The sequence below is a fragment of the Canis lupus genome, chromosome 20, assembly GCF_048164855.1.
Source record: "Canis lupus baileyi chromosome 20, mCanLup2.hap1, whole genome shotgun sequence".
NCBI lineage: Eukaryota > Metazoa > Chordata > Mammalia > Carnivora > Canidae > Canis > Canis lupus.
This window is the reverse complement of record NC_132857.1, coordinates 28,761,169-28,786,556: the sequence shown is the minus strand read 5'-3', so window position 1 is coordinate 28,786,556 and position 25,388 is coordinate 28,761,169. Positions and strand designations below refer to the sequence as shown.

The following is a 25,388-nucleotide window of genomic DNA, read 5'->3' as shown; positions in this document are numbered from 1 at the left end:
GAGGAAGTGAAAGAGAAAGACAGGGAGAAGACAGAAAAGAAGAGGAGAAAAAAGGGAGAGCATGCGAACTGCCCAGGGGCCGCTGGAGGAGTTGGGCTGACACCCAACTGGGTAAGACCCTATAGAGAGAAGCAGTAGCTGAGGAACAGCCTCCCTCCCCACCTGGGCTCTCTGCCCCTCAGGGACTCTCTCTGCACCTCCTGCTGGAGGAACTCTGGCCCACCTGTCACCTGTGGAGGCTGGCACAGGTGGAGCCAGCGCTCGGCACAGGGCTGGGCAGGATGGCCACACACTTGCCCACTTGGGGGCCTCAGGCAACTCGGGAAACCCCGGCAAGTCTGGGTTTCCTCAGATGTCAAGCTGGGGTGGGCATCTGCCTCAGAGTGGTTGTGAGGATTTAATGTATGAAAACGTAGAAAGTGCTGGCATCGTGTCGGGCCCAGAGCAAGTGCTATTCAGGTGTGGGCTCTTGTCACACTCAGCATTGTTATCCTAATCAGCCGCAGGACCAGAGTGCTGCTGCCGGGAACTGATGCTTCGGGAAGCCTGACAGCTCAGACAGGGCCGCAGGCCAGCGCCTGGCGACCACCCGTGGAAGGGATGCTGGGCTTTTGGAAGCCCAGCGTCAGTCTCCTTCGGCCACCTCACACTCCCCTCACTGAGCCCTGCTGACCATGTAAAGGTCCCATGTGGCCCCACGCCAAGAAAGAAGGTGAGGAGGAGGACATGCAGCCACCTCTGCAGATCCAGATGCTCTGGGGCTGAGGGCCCCGGAGCCTGTATCAGAAGGAAAGGAGGATGGAGGAAGTAACAGCCCCGAGGAGAGGATGCTGTGGGGACAGAGGGAGATACACAGCCACAGGTGCCCTGAGAGAAGACAGGACCATGAGCCCAGTGTTGCGGACAGAGGACCGAGAAAGTGGGGGACACCAGCAATGCAGGAGGATGGGGGCGGGGAGGGTGCCTACCTGAGATGGGGACTTGGGGAGGGCTGCCCCGGCTGCTGCCGAGGGCTCAGGCTCGTGGTTGACTCTGATCTCCGGGGTGGCGGCTGGGGAGCCGTCTGGCGGAGGCGAAGGGCTCTTGTTCCCTTTTGCAGGGGCGTTGTCACTGTGGAGGTAAGACCAAGAGGAAGCCCAATGGAGGGAGATCATTGCTTACAAGACGGACCATGCGCATCCACAGGTGTGCACGTGCACATGACCCCAGGAATCGCCGTGTGAAAATGCGTAGGCATGTGTGTATGAGGGTGTGTCCATCAAGAAGGGTGTGTGTGAAAAGGAGGGTGTGGGTGTGTCCACACAGACTCACCGTGAAAATGTGATGTCCGTGTGTGCATGAGGGGTGCCGCAGTGCTTGCATGTGAGAAATGCACGTGTGTGTACCAGAATGGGTGGAAACCAAGGGGCCTGGGCACAGCCCCTGCCCTACAGACCGTGGTAGCCTGGGCGGAACTCCAAGCTGGAGGCCTTCGATCTCCAGGCAGGCCACCCCCCAGGTCGCTGCCAGGCTCCACCGGGGAGCCCAGCTCCACAGCAGGAGAAAGCCAAACATCCTAGAGGCAGATGAGTTTCGTCCCACCCGTCACGCAGCAGCCTCGGGGCCCAGGCTGGGCCCCACTCCTCGGCCGGCCCCCCTTCCGTCTACTCACTCACACCAGGACACCCCCCTCCGCCCTGCTTCCAGGCTCCACACGCCTCAGCAACCCCCGCACCCCGCAGTCACCATCTCCACACTTTGCTCCCACATGCCCTTCTCCTGCTCAGAGGAGAAGGAAAAAAGCCAACCAGAGGCCACAGGCAGAGTGGCTGCCGGGGACGAGAAGGCGAGGTCTCCCAGCCTCGTCATGAGGTACAGAGAGCAAGAGCGATGGTGGGCCTAACCAGCCCCTCGGGGGCAAGGGGGCAGAAAATAAAAGCACGCATTTGTTCCTGCATCAGGAAACTAGAACCGGTGAAGACAGCCACTGGCCACAGGCAGCTGTTTACATTTATATCTGAATTAAGGGGAAATAAAAGTGCAGCTGCTCAGTCACACCGACCACATTTCAAGTGCTCACCAGCCTCCTAAGGTGAGTGTGTGATGGGGCAGCTCTGGAAGGATGCAAAGAAGCTACTGACCACATCACCCGGGGGTGGGCAGGGGCAGGCTTGTGAGGGACACCGTGCTCCCTCCTCATCTCTACTGAATTTGTGTTTCATGGGAATGTGTTTGCCTCCCTAAGGCATACAATAAACACAGTACGAGCACACACACGCACACGCATACACACGCACATGCACACGCACGCACACGCACGCACACACACGCACACACACACACGCACCATTTTTTAAAAACTACCGCTGTGCTAACAGAGCCCATCCTCTGAGCCTTCCTGGCTACATTCCCCTGTTCCCCTTCTGGCCTGGGCCACAGCCAGGTGGATACACTGTGGCACAGAGAGAATATGCTCAGCTGAGCTCAGGCCATCTGCCCCCTTATCCTTCCCCTGACAGCCCCTGAGCCCCCAGTCCCCCCAACACACACGTGACACAGCACAGCCCTCCCCGCAGCACCACACACGGGAAGACAGGTTAGGGGTTAGTGGCACCCTCAGAGCAGGGCACCAGGCGCATGCACAGGGGCGGCCGGCCAGGCTGCTGGCCTCAGACACCCCCACAATGCAGCACGCAGTGCTGGTACCTGTTCTTCTTTCTGAGCAGCCGGGAGAGCAGTTTAGTTTTCTTTCTGTGGGAACGGACGGGACGCAGAGGCCTTCATTTTGGGGAAATGCCTGATTCAAGGCTGGCCTGTTCCCTCATCAGCAGCCCCTCTGCTCAGAGGAGTGCAAAGGGGCAAAGCCTCCCTTAATCCTCAAAGGCCATGAAGAGGGCCTGACCCTGCTCTGAGAACTCCATTGCCCAGTCCCGGGGACCCCACCAGCCTTGGCATGCTGTCAGGTACCCCCGGATGGATGGAGCTGACAAAAGAAGCAAAAGCAGCAGCCCCCAAACAAGGCCTGAGGAGCTGGGGGAGGACTGCAGGCAGCCCACCCGGCCTGCAGCTTGGCACACAAGGGCTCTGGGACCCTAGGGTACCACCGGAGGTGGGGGCAGCCGGCCAGCGTGGGGCCTGGGAGACAGAGGCAATCAGAGCCTCTCCTTGGTGTAAAGGCCGTTCACGAAGTTCCACTTTCTTCCCTGTGGGCTCGACCGGCCCCTCCCACAGGAAGGATCCAGCCCCTGCACTGCCTAGGAGGGCGGCTGCTTGCCCATCCTGAAGAGGGGCAGCACCATTCACAAAATACTTTCTTAGTGCCAGGTAACATCCCAATCACCCCAGGACACAGATATATTCACCAGTTGTACAGAGAGGAAAAGTGAGGTTCATCCACGCTCTCCACATGGTATCGCCACAGGTGCAAGCCAAAAAGGAAGGGAAATCCCAGACTCGCTATTGTTTCCCCTGAGGGCAGTCAGAGGGCCAGGCACTTTCCCCCCTCCCTCCTGGTTTCCCCTCAGGAAGCAGGAATCTCCTTGCAGCTGGAGAGACCCTGGGAGGCCAGGCCTGGCCAAGGAACAAGGATGCTTTTGTGGGTGTGCACAATGCCAGCCTCCAGGGACTCAGGCTTCCCAAGAGCTGGAGAGGGTGAAGGCGGCACTGCATCCTGCTCGAGGAGCAAGGCTCACCTTCCAGGGGGCTCTGCACCAGCACTGAGTCATCCAGTCCCCAGGGCCCACCTCCAGAGCTACACAGGCACCCTGGCTGTTCTGGTTTCCCAGGCAGGGAAGCCAGGCCCAGGGCCCAGGGATCCACAGACTACCCAGGAGTGCTGTGCTCCTTCCCTGATGGGACAACACCAGAGGAATGTGGGGTGCCCCTACCTGTCCCCCTGATCACAGAAAGGCCAAGCCAGAAAGGGCAAACCCCCAGGGGTAGGAACTCGAGTCTTGCCCCGGTCTGGCCCTGGCCTGGCAGGAATGAACGAACCCCAGGATCCTGCCCCAGACCACACCTCCCCCTACCCACCTACAGCCAGGGCAGTAGGCAGCACACACCTGGGCTGGGCCTTGACTGTGAAGGTGTTGCTCCCATGCTGCTTCTCCAGGCTGACCAGCACATCGTTGAGGTTCTGGTTGAGCTGCAGGAGGGACAGCCAGTAGGTGGGGAACAGCCCCACTCTCCCCAGTAACATCCATGCTTCTCCCCACATCTTAGCCCCTTCCTTGCACCCCTGTCCCCTACCAAGAACAGGCTTTCCAGACTGCCAGAGGTTTCACCAAAAGCACAGGCAAGACAAGAGGTTTATCCCATGTATACAGTGATTCTCATTACTGAGAAAATTTTCCTCTTTCGCTTTGGCCATCAGGAAGCTCAGAACTGAATTTTCTTCTTACTTTACATAAATGTTTCCTTCCCTCAAATGCCTCTGTTTTGTTTTGTTGTTTTAATTTTTCATAAGTTGTCTCAAATCTTTAAAGGGAGGAAGGAAAAGAAAGGGAAGACCTGAAAGGCAGGAAACTATAGTCAAGGTGGTGACTCAGGAGTGCCCCAAGCTGCTTTTCCTCCTCCAGCCCTGAGCCTGGAATCCACTACCATCACTTCATTCCTCAGGGCCCAGGAGACAGACTCAGACCCACCGACCATACAGCACGGGGGCTGCCAACACTGGGTTTCTCCAAGTCTGCTTTGCAGCTTAACTGTCAGTTAAGTTAAAATGGAAATAATACAGGAATTTAAGCTAATTCAGACTCCTTCTTATACCAGATTCTGGCAGGTAAAGCAGACGTGTTTCATTGTCTTAAGAAATATAAGAAAAAAATTGAGAAAATTCTAGTATTTTATTGATTATTTGCCTATGAACTAAGAAAGGGTGTCACCATTCTCTGATGCCCAGCTCCCTGGGCCACCATTGCCTGAGAACACGTTGGCCACTTGAGAGGGGCTGGCTCTGTCCAGGCAGGAGGGGTAAGATGGGGGCAGGGAGGGGGCAGGGACTGGGCCCCAGTGGGTCTGGACACTCTAGAACAAGAGCTCCTGGAGGGCAGGGCTCAGTGGCTCCTCCCCAGGGCCCGGAGGTAGCACTGTGGCCACTAGTGTGTACCAAACCCCAGCCGGAAAGAGGGAGCTTGGCCCTGGCCCTTGGCAGCAGAGCATGGCCCAAGGGTCTGAGTCCCATAAGGGTCACCAGGACCTACCTTACTCATCTCCTTGTGGAAGTTCTCCTCCAGGCCTGCAATGCTCTGAAACGTGTTGACATAGAAACCTACCCGGCTACGGGAGGAGGAAGGGAAGTGAACACAGGTCAGTGCAGGCAGCCCAGGTGAGCCACACACGCACTGATACACCTCCACCCTCACCAGAGACACACACCGTGGGAGGGCATGGGGCACAAGGCACGTGAGACACCTTGGGCAGCCTCAGGAGGGAGGCCGAGGCTCTCAGCCCCACTGCCTCCCGAGACTCACCTGTTCCACAGGGATGGCAGCTCTTCCTGCAGATCCACGTTCATCTCCTCAAACACTTTCTGGGCTTTGATGAGCTCCTCCTCTGCCTGAGGGGCAGGACTGGTCATTCCCCTCTGCTCGGCCTCGGCCTCGGCCCCAGCTTAGGCCTAGCCAAGTCTACCCCACAAGACCTGCTCCCCCTAACCTCCCACCCCATGTGCTAGGACCAGGGCTCTGGACATAATGGGGGTGGACCAGATGAGGATGCTCAGGGGGACTTCCCCATGTAGCTCCTTGTTCACCTATAGCCAGGTCTGTAGAATCTGCTACAGGAAGGGGAAAGCAGAGAGCACCCATGGCCAAAGGAAGAGCCCCACCTCCTATCAGGCCCAGATGGGCCAAGAGGGAGATGAGCAGGGCACAAGAAGGCTTGAGACAAGGGGCCCGGGAGCCAGGGCACCGGAGGGGGCAGAGGCAGAGCCCAGCCCCAGCCCCAGACCAGCAGGGACCCTGCCCACTTACAATTGAACCCCTCTCAGGCTGAGTGTTAGTCTACTGCCCAGCCCCCTTGGCCTTGGCCTTGCTGTCCCTGCCTGAAGACCCCTTTCTCAAAGCCAGTCCCACTCAGCCTCAGCCTCCTCCCTATAGGATATGGCAGCAGTATGTCCTATCCCTCCCCCTCTTTCCTCTGTGACCTGTCCCCACCAGCTGGAAGCCAGAGGCAGCAGATCAGACACATCCAGGAAAGACGGGGAAGGATAGGGAGAGGGCAAGGCCAGGGGAGAAGGGAGCTAGGCTGTTGCGCAGGATGCCTGTGCTCACCCCCAAAGCCCTCACCCTACCCCTACCCAGGCAGGCCCAGCACCCTCCAGGCCTACTCACAGCCACCAACAGGTGTCGCTAAGGCCCCATCTCACCACTGAAGACTAGGGAATAAGACCTCAGGCCCCAGGAAAGGCAAGCAGTGAGTCACAGACAGAGAAGGGGCTCAGCTAGCTCATTTGGAGGGTGCTGCTGGAAACAGTGACTCAGTGGGTGACTTGGAATCAGGGTCTGAGTCACAACCCAGGAACGTGGCAGGCCTCTCCCTGGAGAACACTTCCTGCCTTCCTGCCAGCAGCCTTACATTTTCAGGCCTTCTGGCAAAGGCAGCCAACCGGCCAGAACTCCAAACTGCCACAAAGCCCACAATTTCCCCAGCCCACCCAGCTGTCCTGTCTGACTTCAGGCACCAGGTCAGCCCCAGGCAGCCTCATATCCCTGCTGTTCCTGGCCAGCCCAACCTCAGTGATGCGGGCGGGGCTAGAGGAGAGAGGGGCCACCTGACTCCTAACTACAATTACCTTCAGGTTGTTGGAACTTGCTAGAGTGAACATAAGCTCCTTGCCTAATTTTTTAAAATCTAATTTAAAACTTAAAGATAGAAAAGGAAGAAAAAATAAAAGAAAAAAAAAAAAAAAAAAGAGAAACGTCTGTGAACATGCATGTCTTAGGCAGCTCCTGAAGAGGATCAGATCCAGCAGGCCATCCCTGCCTTACCCCACTGGGCATCCCAGTACTGACTGGAGGCCACTAACATGAGTCTGTAGCACCCACAGAATCAGTGACTCTCACAGATCGAACCACAAGTGTCGGCACTGTCACATACCCCTCCGACCCAACTGCCAAGGGTCTGGCTCAAGGCTCATGTTCCCCAGAAACCTGCTTTGGTCCAGCTGCCGTACCCCAGAGACCACTTCTTAATGGCGATTCAGCCACTGCCCCGTGATGCTGGTCCTAACCCCTCAAATGAACATCAGTGACAATGACAGTGACAATGGCATAGCAGCTCACGGCTATAGGCCAAGCCTGATTCTCGAGCCCAGCAATGCTGCAAAGAACAGAGTAGCTCAGGTTTCAGCTTTCCTGGAACTCAGGGTCTGTTCATTATTCCCTTTGGATCACATTCTTCATGTTCTGGCTGTTTCAGGAGAACCTGAGGTGGTAGGAAGTGGGGGGGGAGAGCTGTCCATTGTTGGAGCCCCAGTGGCTTGGCTACATGCTGATGGACACATAGAGCAGCGCCCAAAACCAGACTGCTTATGATGCCCAGGGCACCAGGATCCTGCAGGCAGGTTTTAGGGGACTGTGACCAGTGCAAAGAGCAGTTTAGAACAAGCCCAGGGGATATGTGGTGCTGATCAGCTTGAGAGATCACAGCTTCACCAGGTCACACTCTCTCCCCAAAGTCAAATCTGCCAGCAGGGCAGTGCGAGGACCCTAACACCCCAGCTCACAGCCAGCCAGCTGCCCATGGGAACTCAGAAGGCTCCCCAGCTTCCAGCCAGGTGCGAGGCAGGGTGGGAGCAGAAAGACGATATATGCCAATAAAAATTGGGTCCAAATGGGAAAGCCAATTTGGCCAAAAGGCTAAACATCTGCAGTCCAACATTCAAAAAATGAGATCATGTGCTTTAGCCTCCCTAGTGGCTCCCCTGAGGTGCGGGTGTGGGGCCCTCCCAGCAGGATCCCTCACCCACATCCAACTCAGGAGTCCGAAAACAGCCATAGGCATTACCCACCAGCTTCACAGTCTCCCAGGGGCAACAAAAATTTTCACCTGGTCTCTCACCAAACCCATTTCAGGGAAAATTATGCAGAAACCCTAGCTTAGGGTCAATGGCCCCATCCTCTAGCCAGAAGTCCTGAACTCTACAGGCAGAGCTGGTGCTCCAGTCTCTAGCTCCTCCTTCACCTCCCGCAGACCATCTCCCCCAGACCTTGGAGATCCAGGGTCACCCCAGCCTCAGAGTGGGGCTGCACCGACTCTAAAGTCAGCTCATAACTTTGGCCTAAAAGAAATCAGGCAGCAAGTCAGGTAAGAAATTGGGCCGTGAGCCCATGCTGAGCCCAGAGCTCCCCTACCACAGGCATTCAACACATGTGGGTTGAAGGTGATGAAATCAGGAGATGGCCTAGAAGAAAAAGGGGCAGCTGCCCAAAGAGAAACCCAACCTTGTGGGTCAGGGCTCCGTTGTCCACCCCTACCTCAGGGCCATGATGGGGTACTAGAGTCCTATCAGCTTCACTGGAGACCATGAGGCCACCTCTCCCAGGGTGTATCTGGTGATCCCTGGCCACACTGCTCACCCAGAACCCAGCCCATCCCCAGGGCAGAAGGCTGAGAAGAGTGTATTGCCAGGGTATTAGATCAATCAGGAGTTTTGTACAAAGAGCCTCCTCTGAGAAGCCCTCTAGAAGCACTGTGGTGAATAGTCTGCCCTTTATGAAACTCCCAAAGAGCAGACCCTCTAGGCCCCAGGTCTCAGCATCCCAGCCATGCCGGAAGAGCTCAGCCACAGTTCCCCGTCCAAGCGCACCACGAGGGCCCACAAGGGTCCCTATGAGCTGAAGATTCTGCCTCTCTGAGCAGGTTTGTCTCTTCAGTAAATTCTGGATAGCCTCACAGCTTTTATGAGGCCTGAAGGACAACACATGTCGGGACAGGAGCCCTCCTGAGAGGACAAGCGGCTCGGAGGCTTTCCTGTGTTCCCAGAGGCTAGGATTTCAGAGAGTCTCAGGGCTCCAGAGACCCAGGCACAAAGCAACAGACTAGGACCCACCCCTGCTTAACCGGGGCCCCAAGCTCTCTCAGCCCCCCTCATTTGGCCTCGGGTCTCTTCCAAAGCAGGAGCTCTCTCAGCAGAGACCTTTGAAAACGGCCCTGCCCCCCAACCCAGGAAAGAGACTGAGCCCTCCCCCACCCTGGGCAACGCAAGACAGGCGCCCAGCGCCAAGGACAGGACAACAGACCAGAAGGCGCCAGCACGTGCAAGGTTAGATGCCAGTGTCACCTGATTTCGGAGCAGGTTAGTTTGAGCTACGAGATGAGCCTGCAGTTTGCCTTGGCACCACTGGGGGGCGGCTTTCTCAAGCAGCGAGACAGGCTGGGGGTGGGGAGAGGAGGTCACGGCAAAGGAGAGTGGAGAAACAGGAGGGAGATGGGGAGAGAGAAACAGAGACACAGATATTAAACAAGTCCAAGTCCAAACGTCCCAAATGCAGTGACAGACAAGCCGGTCACCCCTCCAGGGGGCCAGCCCCCAGCAGGTAAGGCCCTTGAGGCTAAGAGGATTAACGGGATTCCTGGGTAAGGGGCAGAGAAGGGGTGAACTCCAACTGCAAAGCAAAATGCAAGAATGTTAGCAGGGACAGTGGGGCTCAGCAAGCTTGGTCCTGCCACACGGCGGGGTGGGGAGGGGATCCACTCTCGGCCCCTCAATGTGAACAGTGTGACCAGCTCAAGCCCTGTGCCCTCTGGCTTGTTCCAGCAGAGACAGGGTCACATCAGATCCCATGACAGAATTCCACTCAGAGCATGCCAGGTCGGGTGGGGCTGTTCCCGTTAAACCCAAGCCAGGCCTGTTCTCATCCTGGAAAGTGGCCGCAGAGCAGGGTGGAGGGCCCAGGGCCCAGGGCAAGCACCAGACGGTGGGTGGGTGGGCGGGTGGGCGGTGCGCCTTCAGCCAGCTGCTCACAGGGGCCTTTCCCCGACCCCGCTCTGCTACCTGGGCACATCACCAGCGGTACACCCACCTGCAAGGGGCTTGAGGATTCCAGCCACAGGGGAGCAGCGATAACCCACAGGGCAAAGGGGTACAGTGGGCACAGCACAAGAGGAAGGTCCCTACCCCTCTGAAGACTCTCCCCCAGCCCCGCCCCCCAGCTCTTACCTTGGCGATCTTGGCTTCATCCTTCTTTTTGGCGGTTTGGAGGGACTCATAATGGTGCCGGGCACTGTCATAGTCCACCAGCTTCCGCCCTCGCTTGGCAATGCGTGACTGGAAGACAGGGAGGTGGGAGAGGGGGGCTGAACAGGGCCTGGCACCCAGGCTGAGATGTCGAGATGTCGAGATGTTCAGAGAAACTGGGTTGTGGGCACTGGGAACTGGATAAAGCCGAAGGGCCAGGGCAGCTGACCCAGGCTCATGAAGTGCATCTGATGCATGCTTGAAACAGGCTCCCACATGTCTGGTGGCCAAGAGCTTGCCCCTTCCAGGCAGCCCATGCCCTCAGGAGTCCTTTCTTATACAGAGGCCAAACCAGTTCCTTCAATACTCAGCCATGTTTGCCAGTGCCCACCAGCCAGTATTGTATGGGACAAGCCTCTTCCCTGGCCTGGCCCTCGGCTCCTGGACCCAGGCTTCTCTTCTCCAGGCTACCACCATCAGCCTCCCTTGCGCACTCCCCATCAGGCATCTTGAGGAGCCCAAGGCACCTGCACTGGGTGGACACACTGCAGCATTGAGCCAGACCCCCAGCGTACAAGAACTAGCATCACAGTCACCACCTGGCCTCAACACCTCTACTTCCATGTCTGAAGCACCTGGGCCCATCGGCTGCAGGGGAGGGCACCCATTAGGCACACGTGCTTAGGCTTTACGTCCCCTTAAAATACCTTATATGACCCTATAGTCACTCCACAGTGACGCAGCCATGCAGACATACATGCACCATGGGGTCTCTTCCTACAGTCTGGAGACCCAAAGGTACAGGGCCCCAGAGCTCTCTGCGCAGAAAGGCTCAGGCTGGGGGGCTGGTCTCAGAGGGAGCAGCCCTGGAGGGACGAATTGCCAGTGCCTGAGCCAGCCCTCGGCTGACCCCTTCCCCCCATCCCTCTGTCCCTGCTTCACCTCCAGTGCACAGGCTATCAAGCCAGAACAGGACAGATCTACAGAGTGCCTCTCACCTTGATGTCAGGGAACTGGCCCAGGTATGTGTCCATAGTCAACAGCGCCTGGTCCACCAGCTTCTGGTGGTAATCCAGCCAGAGGAGGTCGTTGTTCTGAAGGAGGTGAGAGCTCATGAGTATACAGCCAGGGGGGACTGGGCCACACCCAGTCCCCAGCTCTCTCCCCCCAGAGACCTGGGGTCCACTTGAGCCCCACTGCTTCCCAGCACAGAAGCTTCTCAGAACCTCAGGTTCCTTGGCTGTGAAGTAGAGGTGATAATTCCTGCCCTATAGCCTCTCCCAGGGCAACTATAAGGAACAGATAAGCCCAGGGTTGGTAGGGTCAGGAAGGGGAGGGGACTTGCCCAAGAGCACACAGCCTGTGAATGCCCAAAAACCAGATGGGCTTGTCCAAGAAGGTGAGGCAGGGCAGGATGGGCCAGCAGCTGAGACCAGAGGGTCCTCTGGGAAGGACGGAGGTCACCTGCCTCACGCTCACCTCAGCTATCTTGTTTGCTTCATCCCTGCCAGGCCAGTCGGGCTCGTACACCTCCTGCAGACATTCATTCAGTTTCTTGGAGGCTTCGTGCATGGCTGTGGGGCAGAAGGGCCATGCTGCAGCCAGGGCCATGGGCGACGAAGACGGGGCAGGAGGGCCCAGGAGGTATGTGGTCCCCAATGCCAGCGTTCACCCTCCACCACAAACCCTGGTCTCCATCCCAGCTCTGCACCCATCAGCTTTAGGTGGGGCAAAGGCCCCTCAGTGTCCCATGAAGCCCACCTACCCAGACCAGGTCTGCCCCAGGAGCCTGCCTGCCCCTTACCCTTGACTGAGGCCAGGTAGGTCCGGAGGTCCTTCTGTAGTCGAGTGCCCTCAGTCTGCAAAGAGAAAGACAAGGCCAGGGTGAGGGCCTACTTGTACATGACCCTGTCCTTCCTGTACTCTCAGGTGGACAAACGCAGGCTGCTCCCAATAGCCACCACAGATCAGCTGTCCTCATCAGGGCTCTGGCAGGACTAGAGAAGACAAGACATGTGCAACAGCTCCTGGGCACAGCCTGGCCCAGAGCGCCCCTCAGAGCACAGCAGCTACTGCCTCTCTTGCCACAAACATGTACTAAGCATCCAACACTTCTCAGCACCATCCCTGCCTCAGGAGCCAAGGGATATTCATCCAGAGATTGTCAGCACCTGTCTCTTCCAGGAACAGTTCTCAGCCCTATAAGGAAGGTAGGAAAATAGTGGGCCCCCCACACACCCTAAATAACACACTGGGGGCGCAGGCTGAATGACACACATGTACAGTGGGATGGGCATACGCCAGGTCTGCCCTCAGGCAACCACGGGCCAGGTGGCCAATGAGCACAGGACACAGGACTAGAACACCCTGCCCCAAAAGCTTAGGCCAGCAGGCTCCCAGTGCATCATGCCAGGGACAGAGGACGGCCTGCAGAGGAGGCTGCAGAAGGTGGAAGGGAATTGCTTAGCCAGGCTGCAGAGAAGTGAGGAGTGCATGCCCAGAACTCTCAGGACACTGGCCCAGTCAAGAGGGCGGATTTGGATGTAGGAAGAAAAGATTGGCCAGGGGACTGGGCCAAACGGTGAAGGCCCTGAGCTCGGGAGGTAGCTCCAGGGACTTGCTGAGACAGCAGGACCAGCAGAAAGGATGGACCCATGGGCAAAGCCTCAGTCCCTCTGTGTTATCAATACCATACAAGGCAGGAATTGGAAAACTGAGCCCCAGGTGAGAGAGGGGGTAAATAGGGTGAGATAACAGGTGATAGATATATGAGACCACCAATGGTGAGACCCTGGAGTTTCCAGAAGCCATGTGCAGAGGGGGACAGAGCACACACAGGCTTTGGGGTTATGAAGACCCAGCTCTCTAGCTCTGACCCTCACTAGACATGTGACCCTAAGCAAGAGACTGAACCTCTCTCTTCATCTGTCAGCTGGGGTGAATGACTCCCACGGCAGACCACAACCTAATGTGTGCTCAGGGAACAGCACACGTGAGCCAGCCCAGGCCCCTAGCCTTGCAGGCCAGTTTCAGGAGATGAGCTTTATGCTGAGGATGGTGATGTGAGGCAGTAGGGGGACATGAGGAGAGAGGGCTTCTGGACGTCAAAGGATGGCAGTGCCAGAAGCTGACTTCTACAGGGGAAGAGCACCCTCCTGGTGTCTCCCTGCCTACTGTTGCTCACATCCTTATTTTAGATCCCCTTGCCCTTGCCCTGGTGGAGGGCCAGATAGACACAGACCCAGCAAGCAGCCGTAGTCCCACTCCTGGCCAGCCTGGTGCCTCTGCAGGAGACAGGCGGTCTCCACTCCAGCTGAGGGCAAGCAGGGACACACCAGCCTTCTAGGCTCACCCCAGGTACCCTCAAACCTCTCCTGTACCCCCCATCATCAGACTCTCCCTCCTCACAGCCAGGGCCTGCTCCTCCCCTCCCAGTGTCCTCAGAGCATCACACACCAGCTGTCCGCCGGGGCTGGCTCTTTCCCTGCACATCTCTCTAGCATCACTGTCCTCACCTGATAAATGAGGGAGCAGAGACGTTCAGGGACTTGCCCAGTGTTACACAGACTGGTAGAACTGGTGGGAATCCCCACAGCCCCTGTTTATGATGATGAATGCTTCCAGAAGACAGTAGAGGTGTTGTGCAGGGAGGGTTTCAGGGCAGTGCATGAGATATATAATTAGAAAGAACAAAAACAAAAAACAAAAAAACAAGCGGTGGCGGAAAGGAAAAAAAAACCCTCTCCAAAATTCCTTCAATCCCCACAGACCACAGAGTAGCCTATAGAACCCTGACCACACAGGACTCTGAGGAACTTCAAAGTTTAAGGCCTACTGATTAGAGATTAAAGGAAGAAACAAAGGCCAATCCACAGCATCCAGATCTCTCTGGAATTCCACCAGGGATCGGATGTGGACCGTGTAGGCCTGGGAATGAGGAAGGGCCTGTCCTACTCTTTCAGTGATAGAGATGAGGATTCAAACATGTTCATGATGTGATGCTATCACATTCATCTGATGCCACAGAATCCTCCAAACTTGGTTTCCCTTCCTGCCAACCGTCCGTCATCTCACTCCCCTCCCCACCATCCTTTGAGCGCCTGTCTACACTGCACCCCGAGGAACGGGTCTCCCGTGGGGCGGGTTTCTGTGCTTGCCCAGGCCTCAGGCCGTACCAGGGCCCCTTGTGCCTCCCAAACAAGGCCACACTGTGAGCCGGCACACTGGACACAGACGAGCAAGGGGCCGCGCAGAGCTCTGCCTCACTCCTGTGCCAACTGCAGCTGGGCCCCTCAGCCGAACTCCGAGTCAGTGCCTAGGATCAGACATAGCCCTGCCCCACGCAGCTGCCTCCTGCAGGGCAGCATCCAGGCGGCCAACACAGAAGCTGTGTGTTTGCTCCAAGCCGGCTCCCTTGGCACCCCCACCCAAATAAGGCGCCCGAAAGAAAACTCTCTGGAGGTTCCTGGGGCTTTAACACACTCCTAGCAGAGCAACTAGGGGAAAACTAAAGTTCTGGAGCACAGTCTGGTCTGGACTCAGGGGTCTGGAAGGATACCACAACCCAATACCAACACTTAGTATCACTCCACGGAGGTGGTTTGGCCAGCACCCCGCATCCTCGCTCTACATCCCTTCAAAGGGTGCTCCCTGCCTCCTCTGACATCATGGTCTGAAGACCCAAGCCCCCATCTTCCCAGTGGGTGTAGGGGCAGGAACATCCCTCCCGCATGGACTCCCTCTGGCTATAGCTGACTCTTGCCCCGCTGCAGTCAATTCCAGAGGATGTTCACTCAATAGCCAGGGATGCCCTCTTTGAGCAGGCAGGCCCTAAGAACAAGAAAGAATCAGACCTGGCCCACATCAGCAACACAAGCCAACAGCAGTAATGTCCCAGGAGGAAGAGCCTGGCTCACACCTCCCTCGCACTGCCCCACAGCTCACCATCCTGGATCCTCTGAGGGGGCCAAGCTCTGTTTCTCAGTGCAGGGCAGGAGAGCCAAGGCTAGTGCTGGGGGGGACCAGGAAGGGCCATGAAACCTACCCCTGTGAGAGCCGGTGACAGCTGGCTGCCCCAGGTTCCATTCCAGCTGCAGAGGCATCATGGGCACCTTCAGTGCTCTTGGAGGCCTTGGACATGAATGAGGAGTAGGGAAAGACCTGGTCCTTCCCAGCCCCAAGTCTGGGCCTATTTGGCCCTCTCCTAGCACAGCAAAGAGCCTGACTCTACCCTCCAGCCCTCCTTCCTATTTCCCTTGGTCTATGCCCCGAGCCAGAGCTCCCTCTTCCAGGAAGTCTTCTGTGACCTTGCCAGCCCACACCAGCCCCTTCTTCCAGCTCGCTTACTCCACAAATTCAGCTCTTGACATTTTCTACCTGGCAGCCACACTTCCATTTTGCACAAGCTCCCTAAGGCCAAAGGCCACCCCCACTCACCAGCTGCTTGTTGAAATTCTGGACACACTGTTCAAACTGCTCATCCTTTGTCTCATCCGCCTTCCCCAGTTTCTGGAGGACCTGCCAAGGCAGCAAGAGAAGGGAAGTGTTACCATGAGAAAGGGGGTGGCCAAACCAAAAGTGCCCAGTCACCAATACCACAGATGGCTCCCACCCAGCCAGGATCCTGGAGGCCCTCAGCCAGGATAATGCAGCCCAGGGCACTGGGACCATCAGAAGGTCTCCTGGCTGCTGTAATCCCCAAAAGCAACCTCGAGTCCATCAAGTCTTGAGACCTCCTCATTGTCTATGGGGCTTGCCCATCGGCCAAGCAGAGGAGTTCAGGTCAGGCTTGCTGCAATAACTGAAACCAGGAGGGGGGGGCTCCAAAGACAGCTTGAAGGGTCAAGTGCCCCTCCTTGTTGATCTCACATTGCACCCCTGAGGGTTCCACCCCAACTCCGGCAGCTAAAAAGTGAGCTGAGCACAAGAGCAGCCAGGTGGGACAGCCCCACCTCCCTACATGACTCCATTTCCTGGGGTCAAGACTCATGAAGACCAGAGGGAGGAGCAGAGCAGCCCTGAGCTGGGAGGTAATCACCCCAGGACACAGAGGGCACCAAGAGGAGGCAGGGATCAGGCTCTTAGTGTCACTAGGAGCCAGCTCGCAATCTGAATAGATTCTCAGATGTGACCTTTTCCAGCCACCCTGCTTCCTTCTCTACGGCTCAGCAGACCATGCTGGGCCCTCTCTTGGCGTGCGCGCGCGCACACGCGCACACACACAAACACACACACACACGGGCTCATGGACACCTGCTCTACTCCCAACTAGAAATCTCAGGGGTGGACTCTCCCTCTGATTAGTCCCAACTGTGCTTTCTCAGCTGTGTGGGGGGAGCGGGAGAGGAGGGCACAGGTGGGGAGATGGTTGGGTAGAGACAGAGAGACCCCGAGGCCAGAAGAGAGAGAAAGACCTAGAAGAAGGAGGAGCTGGATCAGAAGCCTGAGAGGAAGTATGATGAAAGAGAGAGGAGGTGGAGGCAAGGAGGGGTGAGGGCAACAGGGGAGTAGGAGGGTGGGGAAGGAGAAAGATGAGAGATCGGGTGCAGAGAGGGGAAGCTGAGGCAGACATGGGGTGGGTTTGCAGGAAGAGAGGGTGGCAGAGACCAAAATGGAGACAGTGATCCCCCACCTAGAGCACCCCACAGGAAGCAGGAGGATGACACCGAGGTGCTCAGCAGAGGCAGTGGCCAAAACCCAAAAAGAATGAGGAAAGGGGGCAGTGGGTGGGGGTGGCAGGTGGAGGGAAAAGTGGTGGATCCTTCCCAGCCCTGACTGGCTCTAGGAGGGCCTATCCTGCCCTGTCAGCTCTCAAACCTTCTCTGGGCGTGGGGTACATTTGGCCACCTCACCAAGTGCCCTCTCCATACACGGCCATGGGCACCTCTGCTGGGACAGCAGACATCAATCAGACATGGATCCAGCCAGACAGAGGGAAGCACATGGCACTGTGGGGGCCTGGGGCGGAGAGCCCAGGCAGCCTGGGCAATCAGGAAAGGTTTCCTGGGGGAGGTTGCAGCTCAAGTGGCAGAGAGAGCATGCAGCAAAGGTGAGAAGACCAGGGAGATGAGGTATGCTACCAGGGAATTTTTTTTTTTATAAAGGTTTTATTTATGTATTCATGAGAGACAGAGAGAGAGAGAGAGAGGCAGAAACACAGGCAGAGGGAGAAGCAGGCTCCACGCAGCGAGCCTGACATGGGACTCGATCCTGGGTCTCCAGGATCACACCCTAGGCCAAAGGCGGTGCTAAACCACTGAGCCACCTGGGTTGCCCTTACCAGGGAATTTCGAATAGCTCAAGGGGTGGCAGGAGGAGCAGGGGTAGGGGTGGGAGAGCAGCCCACCAACAACTTTGTGCTATAATGGTCACAACACAGTTTATTGGGCAAGTGCACTTGCAGGCCAAGGGCTGACACTGAGGTGAGAGGCGAAGAGCAAAATAAAACCACTGTGAACAAGAGAATTAGCACTTCCCACCAGCCACGGGCCCCCACACCTCCCCCTCGACAACCATACCCAGCTGGTCCCATGGAAACAGGGTAGAGCTGTGGGGGTGCCTGGCCCACTCTGCACTGAGCTTGAGTAGGTGACTCACCCCTATCAGACGCCAGCCCCTTGGCCCCACCACCTCCAAAGACAGAAATGGAACACCAGGTGGGAAAGAACTTCCAGAAGTCAACAGAGGCTAATGGTTGGAGCAAGAGGCTCCCAGCAAGGTCAAGGCCTGGTTACCCCTCAAGATAGGAGGACTGGGAAAGTGGCCCTGTCTACCCCTTTCCTCTCTTCTCCCCAAGGAGATGTACTCTATTGGCCAAAGGTCCCTCATCCCTGTCCTGCCACCAGAGCTCCAGAGGGCTCTAAGCCCCCGGATTTGCACCCAGACATGCACACCTGACCTCAGTTCCCCAATTGGGCTCTGTGCTCCACCCAGACAGCTGAAGCCACCAGGGAGATAGATGTTCAGGCCAGCCACAGTGAGCTGTGTCAGGCAGTGAAAAGACCATTGAGAAAAGGGACTTTCTCTCTGAGCCTCAAATGCATTGTCTGGAAAATAAAGAGAACATTAGCACCCACCTTAAGGCTTGTGTCTGCGAAATGTGTCTCCATACCTGGCATACTCGAGTAGCAACAACAATCTCCTAAAAAGCCTTCACAGCAGCTTTCCCACAATGGGGAGCCAGGCCCGACCCCAACGAAACCCCATGCCAGGTCTAGTCTGACAGCATCCGGAAGACAATGCACACATACTAGACATATACGCATGGGCAAGTGTGCACACAGTCAACTCCTTCAAAACTTTGCTCAGATTACACCTCCGTGAAGCTGGCCCCCGCCCTCTCTCTCCCCGACCCCATCCCACTTAGGACCAGGCCCTATTTTCCTCACTGCTGCACCATGTGCCCAAGGGTCTGCCTCTAGCTCTGCCCCAGCCATATGAACAGCCTGAGGTCTGAGACCTCAGCTCCTGCACAGGGCTGGGTCCAGGGCAGACACACAATGTGCTCTTGGTGGCTGCTGACTAATGTAGGCCGTGAGCTCTGAGGACAGCGTCAAGACCTGGAAGAAAACATCCTATCTCTCAGGCTAAGTATCCTCTTATCCTCTTATGTCCCCCTTAGAACCAGGGTTAGAACTAGCACTCACATTAATCTGAGGTCTGGGCTTGGGCAAGGCGGCCTGGCTCCACTGGGTCCCAGGCCTGAAGAGGCAGCACGCCGGGAAGCGAGCAGCACGGGAAGGTAGGCCAGGCTCCCAGCTCCACGTGACCTCAGGTTAACTGCTGACCCTCTCCACACCTCAAACAGCAACCACCGCAGCGGCCAAGGTTTGAGAAAAGGCCCGGGGAGTGTATGCTGGCCTTGGCCCCATTAATCTTCACTGTCCCCACCCCAATTTTATAGATGACAGAAGGAGGGCACACAGCCTGGGTCCTGACCTCAAGGTGCTGCGGGAGTGGCTCTAAGAGGGAAAAACAAGCTGGGCGTGCCTGCCTCAGGACAGGGACCAGGACGAAATTTGGTCCAGTAAAATCCCACAGCCTCCTGCTACCGGCTTCTGTTTTTCTACCTTCTGGAACTGGAACTCCTGCCACGGCCCAGCCACTGGGTAAGAGGCCTTTATGACCAGCTACTGGGGAGCTCAGACCATGGCCAATCCTGTCCCTACCACCTAAAAGCTATTCAGCCCTGCCTTCATCTGTCCCCATCCCCAGGATATGCCCCAAGGCTACTCTCTGGCCCCCACTGGCTTCACCTAGGTCTCTCTCTCTCTCACACACACACACGCACACACACACACACACACACTCAGTCCTCTACTCACCAAGAGGGAAGCCATAGCCACGGCCATGGGCCTTAGGGGCACAGGTGCTCCACCCATTCAACACAAGGTTAGTGGGGCTTCCTCATGCCAAGGTCACACATGGACCCTGAGAGCAGCAGGGGGACTCTGGGTGTCCAGAGAGGCCTGCTCCGCAAGATTCCCACTGTCTGTCCAGGGTTATGTACGGGGAGAGCCCGAGACCCTCTGGTGTCACACATCTCCCTTTGTAACAAACACAGGGAGCCTTTCTGATGATGGGACAGGCCCTGCCACACCTTGGTGTTAGCCCAGGGGGAGGGCATGGGGACAGTTCAGCGGCCCAAGGGCCAGCAGACCAGAAAGCCTCATCAGTGCTACCGCCTCTTCTCAACACTTCATCAGCCCAGCCAGATAGCAGTGGAGCGGACATGCCTCCGAAGGGGCAGTCCAGGGCAGGGCAGAGAGGACAGTTCTGCAGCTGGTGGCAGAAACAAACCTCCTTTTGACAACATCCACTGTTCAGCCTCACTGAGCCTGGGCTGTGAACCAGGCCAGCAGCCCCCCGCTGCGCAGGGCAGGAGGCTCACCGGGGCTCAGGGGGAAGGAGATGCCCTTCCAGCCCCTCTGCTGTGACCTTTCTCACAGCCCAGAGCATCCCACTCCCACCGCCAGCATGGGGTCGTGGGGTGTCCTGCCAAACCCTCACTTCTCCTCCTCCCAGGCAGCGAATGGCCCCCTGGGGCAAGACACATGTGCCTCTGCACAGCCATGCTTGCGTGACCACCAACCCAAGCAACAGGAAGGCCCTTTGGGGCCAGTCTTCTGAACCAGGAGCAGTTTATTGCTTACTTCTCAACAAGCACTGAACAAAGCAATTTACAGACACCAAGCACTCTCTCCTACAGGTGAGTGTCTTCACCTCCATGTGACAGATGGCAGGTGAGGACAGATAAATCAGGACACATAGCCTAAGGCTTTACAGTCCGGAGTAAACTCTGAGCTTTTCGCTGCTTCCAATCTCCAAAACTGGAGGAGGGGCACCTGGTAGCCCTCACCCAGCACCCAGGCCAGCCCAGCAGATAAAGTGTAGATAAGCACATCTGCAGACCCTCGCTCACTGAACTGACACTGGGTGGCCCTGCTTAGAGCCCTGAACTCACGGCAATCCCCTCCTGGGGGCTCTAACCCCTCCTTCCTCCAGAGAGCGGTGGGTTCCCTTGCATTGAGGGGGCACACGCTCACATCTGAATGGCATGGCACAGGGCAGGAATAAATGCTTTCTAGAACCCAAGGCTGGGCTAGGGAGAAGAGGGACGCCAAGGGGCCCAAGAGGGAAGCCCAAGGAAGGCAGGGCCCGTGTTCCCAATCAGCCCTGGTCCCTAAGCTCAGGGCCAGGCAGGAAAGCTGGGGGTTCCTCCAACGGCTACAGCGCCCCTGGTCATGGCTGCAGCAGAAGCATCTCACAAAGCCAGCAGCCAAGATGAGGACGACCCGCACCTCAATCCAAGTATCCCCAGAACCCCAACACACACACACACACACACACACACACACACACACACGAGGTGGGGAGGGGCTCCACCCAGCCCCCCTCCAAGGACCCAACCTCCAGCTGCTGAGACCCACTCTCAAACCTTCACCTTCCTCATCATCTCCTGCCAGCACCTGTCCAGTTGCTGCCTCTGTCAGGGTTGGTGGAGAAGTGAGCTGTACCCCAGGGGGCGGGGGCTGGGTGTTGCCACCTCACTGCTTCCTCCCAGGAGAGCTTATGGTTGGTGGGACCACAGCAACAGGATGCACATCCTCACACCTCGCACAGAGGCTCCCATACAGGCAGGACAGGCAGACAGACAGACAGACAGACATATGGGCAGGCAGGTGTCAGGGCAGGTTTTCCCAAAGATTGCTCAGCACACACAGCTGGGCCCTGTTCCGAGGAAGACCCACTAAGAGGGGAAAGGCCAGAGCAGCCCCCTCCCCGAAGGCAGACATACCAGTTTGGCAGATTCTCTCCACCCTGCCCACGGGCCTCTGGGTTTCTGGCTCCCTCCCTGTCCCCCTGGGGCTTTCTTTCTGAGATCAGCTCTGGCTGCCTCCTTCTCCACCATGCTAGGGAGCTCTATAGGCACCGCAGAGCCCTGTTCGTCCTGTTACTATGCCGCAGGGCCCCTCAACCTGTGTGATGGGCTCTGACGCTAGTGGCCTGAGCCTGCTCCCACACAATTCTAAGACCCTCTGGCAACCCAGGAGATGGGCAGGACGCCAGCAGCACCCACAAGAGAGGACAGAAGGGGGGCCCCAAGCCCACCACTCACTGCCACATTGCCTGTGCCCCGAGAGCCAGCCATTTCTCCAAGCGGCCCTGGTTGTCTTCAGGGGGAGATGTGTTCATGGCTACCGGGTATACTTTCTCCTGAGTATCTCACTTAATCTTTAGGTCACATCCTGAGCCACATATTCTTACCCTCACTTAAGAGATAAGAAAAGTAAGGCTGAAGACATTAAGCAATTCAGCCTCATGGCCAAGAAGGAGCAAAGCCAGGACTTTGCGGCTCTGTGGTGGCCATGAGCAAGTGTGGCTCAGATCTCATCTGCTGTGGCAAATGAGCTAGGCCTCTGGGTCCACCACTCTATCCCAGCCGAGGCCACACTGCCCATGGGCTGCTCCACTGAGGGTGCTGAGGCGGCAGAGGTTAACGGGTTCCAACAAGCGAGTCTGACCTGGGATACCCACTAGCCTCGCTGAGCCTCTCTCGCCTCTGTGCTGCAGGCTGAGCCCCTGGCCCAGGACCCTCCTCCCCTGGCCCCTTCTTCTGAAGTGGGTGTCTGGTACTCTCACTAAATGAGAAAGAAGACAGAAGTAAAGAGTGCTGAGATAGCCCGTCACCTGGCCAAGGCTAGATCCAGGGCTCCTGATTCTTGGGTCCTTTCTCCTGGGTGTCACTCTTAGGGTATGGCTCCTGCACCTGGACAAAAGGAAGTAGCTTCATCTTCTCAGCTGGCACCCAGGCCCTGAAGAGTCTGCCCCTCCTTCCACAGAGCCCTGTGAACCCGCTCACTGAGCAATCAGGTGGCTCTGCCTTCAGACCAGGCAGCAGGGCTTCACCCAAAGGCCCAGGGTCTCCCAGTGGCCAGTTTTCCCTGGTCAGTGGCCCCAGAGCTGCTGCCATGCCTCTGGGTTGGGCAGGGACCAAGGGGAGAGGGGGAGGAATAGGGGCCTGCCCTCTCTGGGAAGGAGTCTGGCCCTGCTCCAAGCCAGCTGTGGCCAGCAGCAGGAGAAACCAACGAGGTCCTGCCTAGGAGCAGAGCCCAGGGTCCCAGAAAGCAAGTCCAGAAGACACAGCAGGGCAGCCCTTCGCCCTCCTGCAGTGCCAGGCTTTTCCTTACGCCTTCCCAAAGGCTCAGAGACTTTTGAAGAAAGATAAATGTTGAAACACGAGCCTTGGGCAAGAGCCAGGAACAGCAAGCATTCCATCTCCGGAGGCAAGAATGCTCCCCAGCACCAAGGCCCCCCACGCCACGGCCACGCACAGGCAGGAGGCACACCCAATCCCCGCATGTTCACGTGCTGATGCTCGTGTCTGTACACACACTCACACACACTTCCTGGTGGGACTCCTACCCACGACCCTTCTGTACCCCCCACCCGCCCCGCACGGCAGGAAGGCAGCGGGAAAGACAAGGAGGCCACAGAGCCAGGCAAAAGGCAGAGCAGAGACCAGGAGGTGCTGTGCAAGGAGAACCCAAAATGAGGAAGGGGAAACAGAGAGAAAACCAGAGAAAGGGAAACCAACAGTAGCTGAGAGCTTGAGCTGGGATCTAGCCAAGGAAACGCCCAGCAGCCCCAGGCAGGTGGGTCTCAGGGAGAACAGAAGAGCCTACACACACACACACACACACACACACACACACACACACACACATTTCTCCTCCCAAAAGACAAGGTTGGCCAAGGGGCCCTGGTCCCTTCTCTTGGTCTCTCTGCAGTCTCCTATTAGGAACCCTATTTCCACAGGGTGGCTGCGAGGTGGTGGCAGGAGAGGCTGGCATCTGACGTCCTGCCTTCCTCCCGGGGGAAAAATACTGCCAGCTCCCCCTCATGCTCAAGAGGGGTTCCTTCACCGCCAGACCCCAGCCCAGCCAGGGTCCCCGAAGGCTCCAGCCAAGCGCACTGCAACAGCCCCTCCTCCTGAGCTCCACCAAGATCACACCAAGGCATGACCCCAGGGACCCATGTCCAAGGACCCTCCCTGAGGGAGGCCCACCACTTCTGAAACTTCCCCTTCGGTTTGGCTCACACAAGCAGGACATCCTGAGGTGGGGACTGTCGTCTCATTTTACAGATGAAAGAACTCATCTTCTGAGGCTCAGAGAGGTCACTCGGCTGATGAGTGGCAGAGTCGGGCCCGCAAACCTGATGGACTCCAACGTGTAATTCTGCAGTAGGGAGTGGGGACAGCCAGCAGTCACAGGCATCACGGAGGTTTTACTACAAAGATGAATCTTTGCTGCTACTCCATCTTGCTGCATTCCAAAAATTTAACTGGTAAAGAAAGCATGTTTGAAGGGGCGCCTGGCTGGCTTAGTTGGTTAAACATCCAACTCTTGATTTCGCCTCAGATCCTGATCTCAGGGTTGTGAGATTAAGCTCCATGCGGCATGGTGCCTGCTTAAGATTCTCTCTCTCCCTCTCCCTTTGTCCCTCTCTCTCCCCCCCATCTAAGGAAAAAAAAAAGGCACTTTGTGACATAACCAACATATAAAGACAGATTGTGTAGCAGAATGCAAAGTTTGCAAAGATTTTTGCAATGAAATAGAAAACTAAAAAAACATTTCCAAGGTTCCAACTGGCCAACTGAGGCTGGGCTGAGCACTACTCCCCCCTCAGCCCCCGCACACCCCTCTCCCAACCCAGGAAGTTCCTCACTTCACCCCACCCCCACTTGGTGATCTTTTTTTTTTTTTTTAGCAAGTCCTCGTGTTCTGGAAGTCACTGTCCCCTGATACCAGTCCACAAAGACTCATCATCTTTTTCTGTGGGTTCCTGGTAAGATCCGCTGACTGGCTAAGGAAGCCAACTGGCCTTGCTTGGGAGACGGTCACTCTAAAATTATCTCCTTCCTCTTTTAGCGATTTTCCCTTTCCTTTATGAAACACTGGTGAGAGTAAAGAGTGATGTTTGGTTTTCTTTTTTACATCCTTAACTGGATATATATAAACTTGGCCACCACCGATATCAGCCCACAATGCCTTGAAATGTGACTCGCTGGTCAAAAGTCAGAGTGCAGAAGCTTCTGTGGCCCCCATCAATCCATCAGTCCCAGGGCTGGAAGCCTAACCCCTGAGACAGTGGGGGGCCGGGGGTCTGTTCCTCCTCCATACCCATCTCTCCAGGTGGAAGCGAAGGCTTCCCCCCACAGATGACTGCAGGCCAGAAAGCCCGTCCCCCTCTCCCTACCCTTTCCCTTCCCAGGAGGCCTGAAATTCCAGTCTGTTCAGCAGATAAGCCTGTGGCCAGAGGCCAGGGTAAGACCACCCAGAGCCCAGGGGAGCAGAGGCAGCAGAGATGAATATCGGGATGAGGTAGGGGTTAGGGAGAGTCCAGAAGGGCCCAGCTGAGCTGGGGGAGCAGGGGTGACGTGGAAGCCACAAAACAGCAGCAGTCACTCATCTAAAGACATCCGAAAGGTTTACAAGTGTCTCCAAAGCCCAGGGGAAGAGGGAGGTGATCCATAGACAAGGAAACTGAGGCTGAAAGCCCGTGATCTCAGGGCCACATCAGCCAAAAGGAGGTTTAGGCTGAAAGAAGCACTGGACCCCCAAGACAGTGCTGGAGGGGCCCAGGCTTGGGGCAGGCTCCCCTCCTCTCAGGGACCACCCACCAGGCTGAGCCCTCCCTAGTCAGAATCAGACTTCCACAGCAGAAT

The 25,388-nt window shown here is 56.8% G+C and overlaps 1 protein-coding gene and 1 long non-coding RNA gene across 33 annotated transcripts in view; one reads left to right on the top strand and one right to left on the bottom strand.

The window, feature by feature from the left end:
• BIN1 (bridging integrator 1) overlaps positions 1-25,388 on the bottom strand; it is a 52,769-nt gene that overhangs the window by 9,266 nt on the left and 18,115 nt on the right. For 10 of the 32 annotated variants that reach the window (XM_072788777.1, XM_072788785.1, XM_072788784.1 and 7 more), the window contains exons 2-12: positions 15,596-15,676; positions 11,964-12,018; positions 11,639-11,733; positions 11,158-11,253; positions 10,142-10,249; positions 9,263-9,355; positions 5,451-5,536; positions 5,181-5,256; positions 4,041-4,123; positions 2,686-2,730; positions 969-1,110 (exon numbers count right to left, since the gene is read on the bottom strand). In XM_072788777.1, coding sequence (XP_072644878.1) covers positions 969-1,110; positions 2,686-2,730; positions 4,041-4,123; positions 5,181-5,256; positions 5,451-5,536; positions 9,263-9,355; positions 10,142-10,249; positions 11,158-11,253; positions 11,639-11,733; positions 11,964-12,018; positions 15,596-15,676 — 960 coding nt within the window. Of the gene's footprint in view, positions 1-968; positions 1,111-2,685; positions 2,731-4,040; positions 4,124-5,180; positions 5,257-5,450; positions 5,537-9,262; positions 9,356-10,141; positions 10,250-11,157; positions 11,254-11,638; positions 11,734-11,963; positions 12,019-15,595; positions 15,677-18,234; positions 18,278-21,095; positions 21,165-22,348; positions 22,428-25,388 lie in introns of those variants that run through there. The other 22 variants (XM_072788787.1, XM_072788793.1, XM_072788800.1 and 19 more) reach the window with 8 other exon arrangements.
• On the top strand, positions 11,668-24,656 carry LOC140611827 (uncharacterized). Its single transcript, XR_012013074.1, has 3 exons — positions 11,668-11,803; positions 19,062-19,266; positions 24,431-24,656. It is a non-coding gene; the product is annotated as an uncharacterized lncRNA (long non-coding RNA).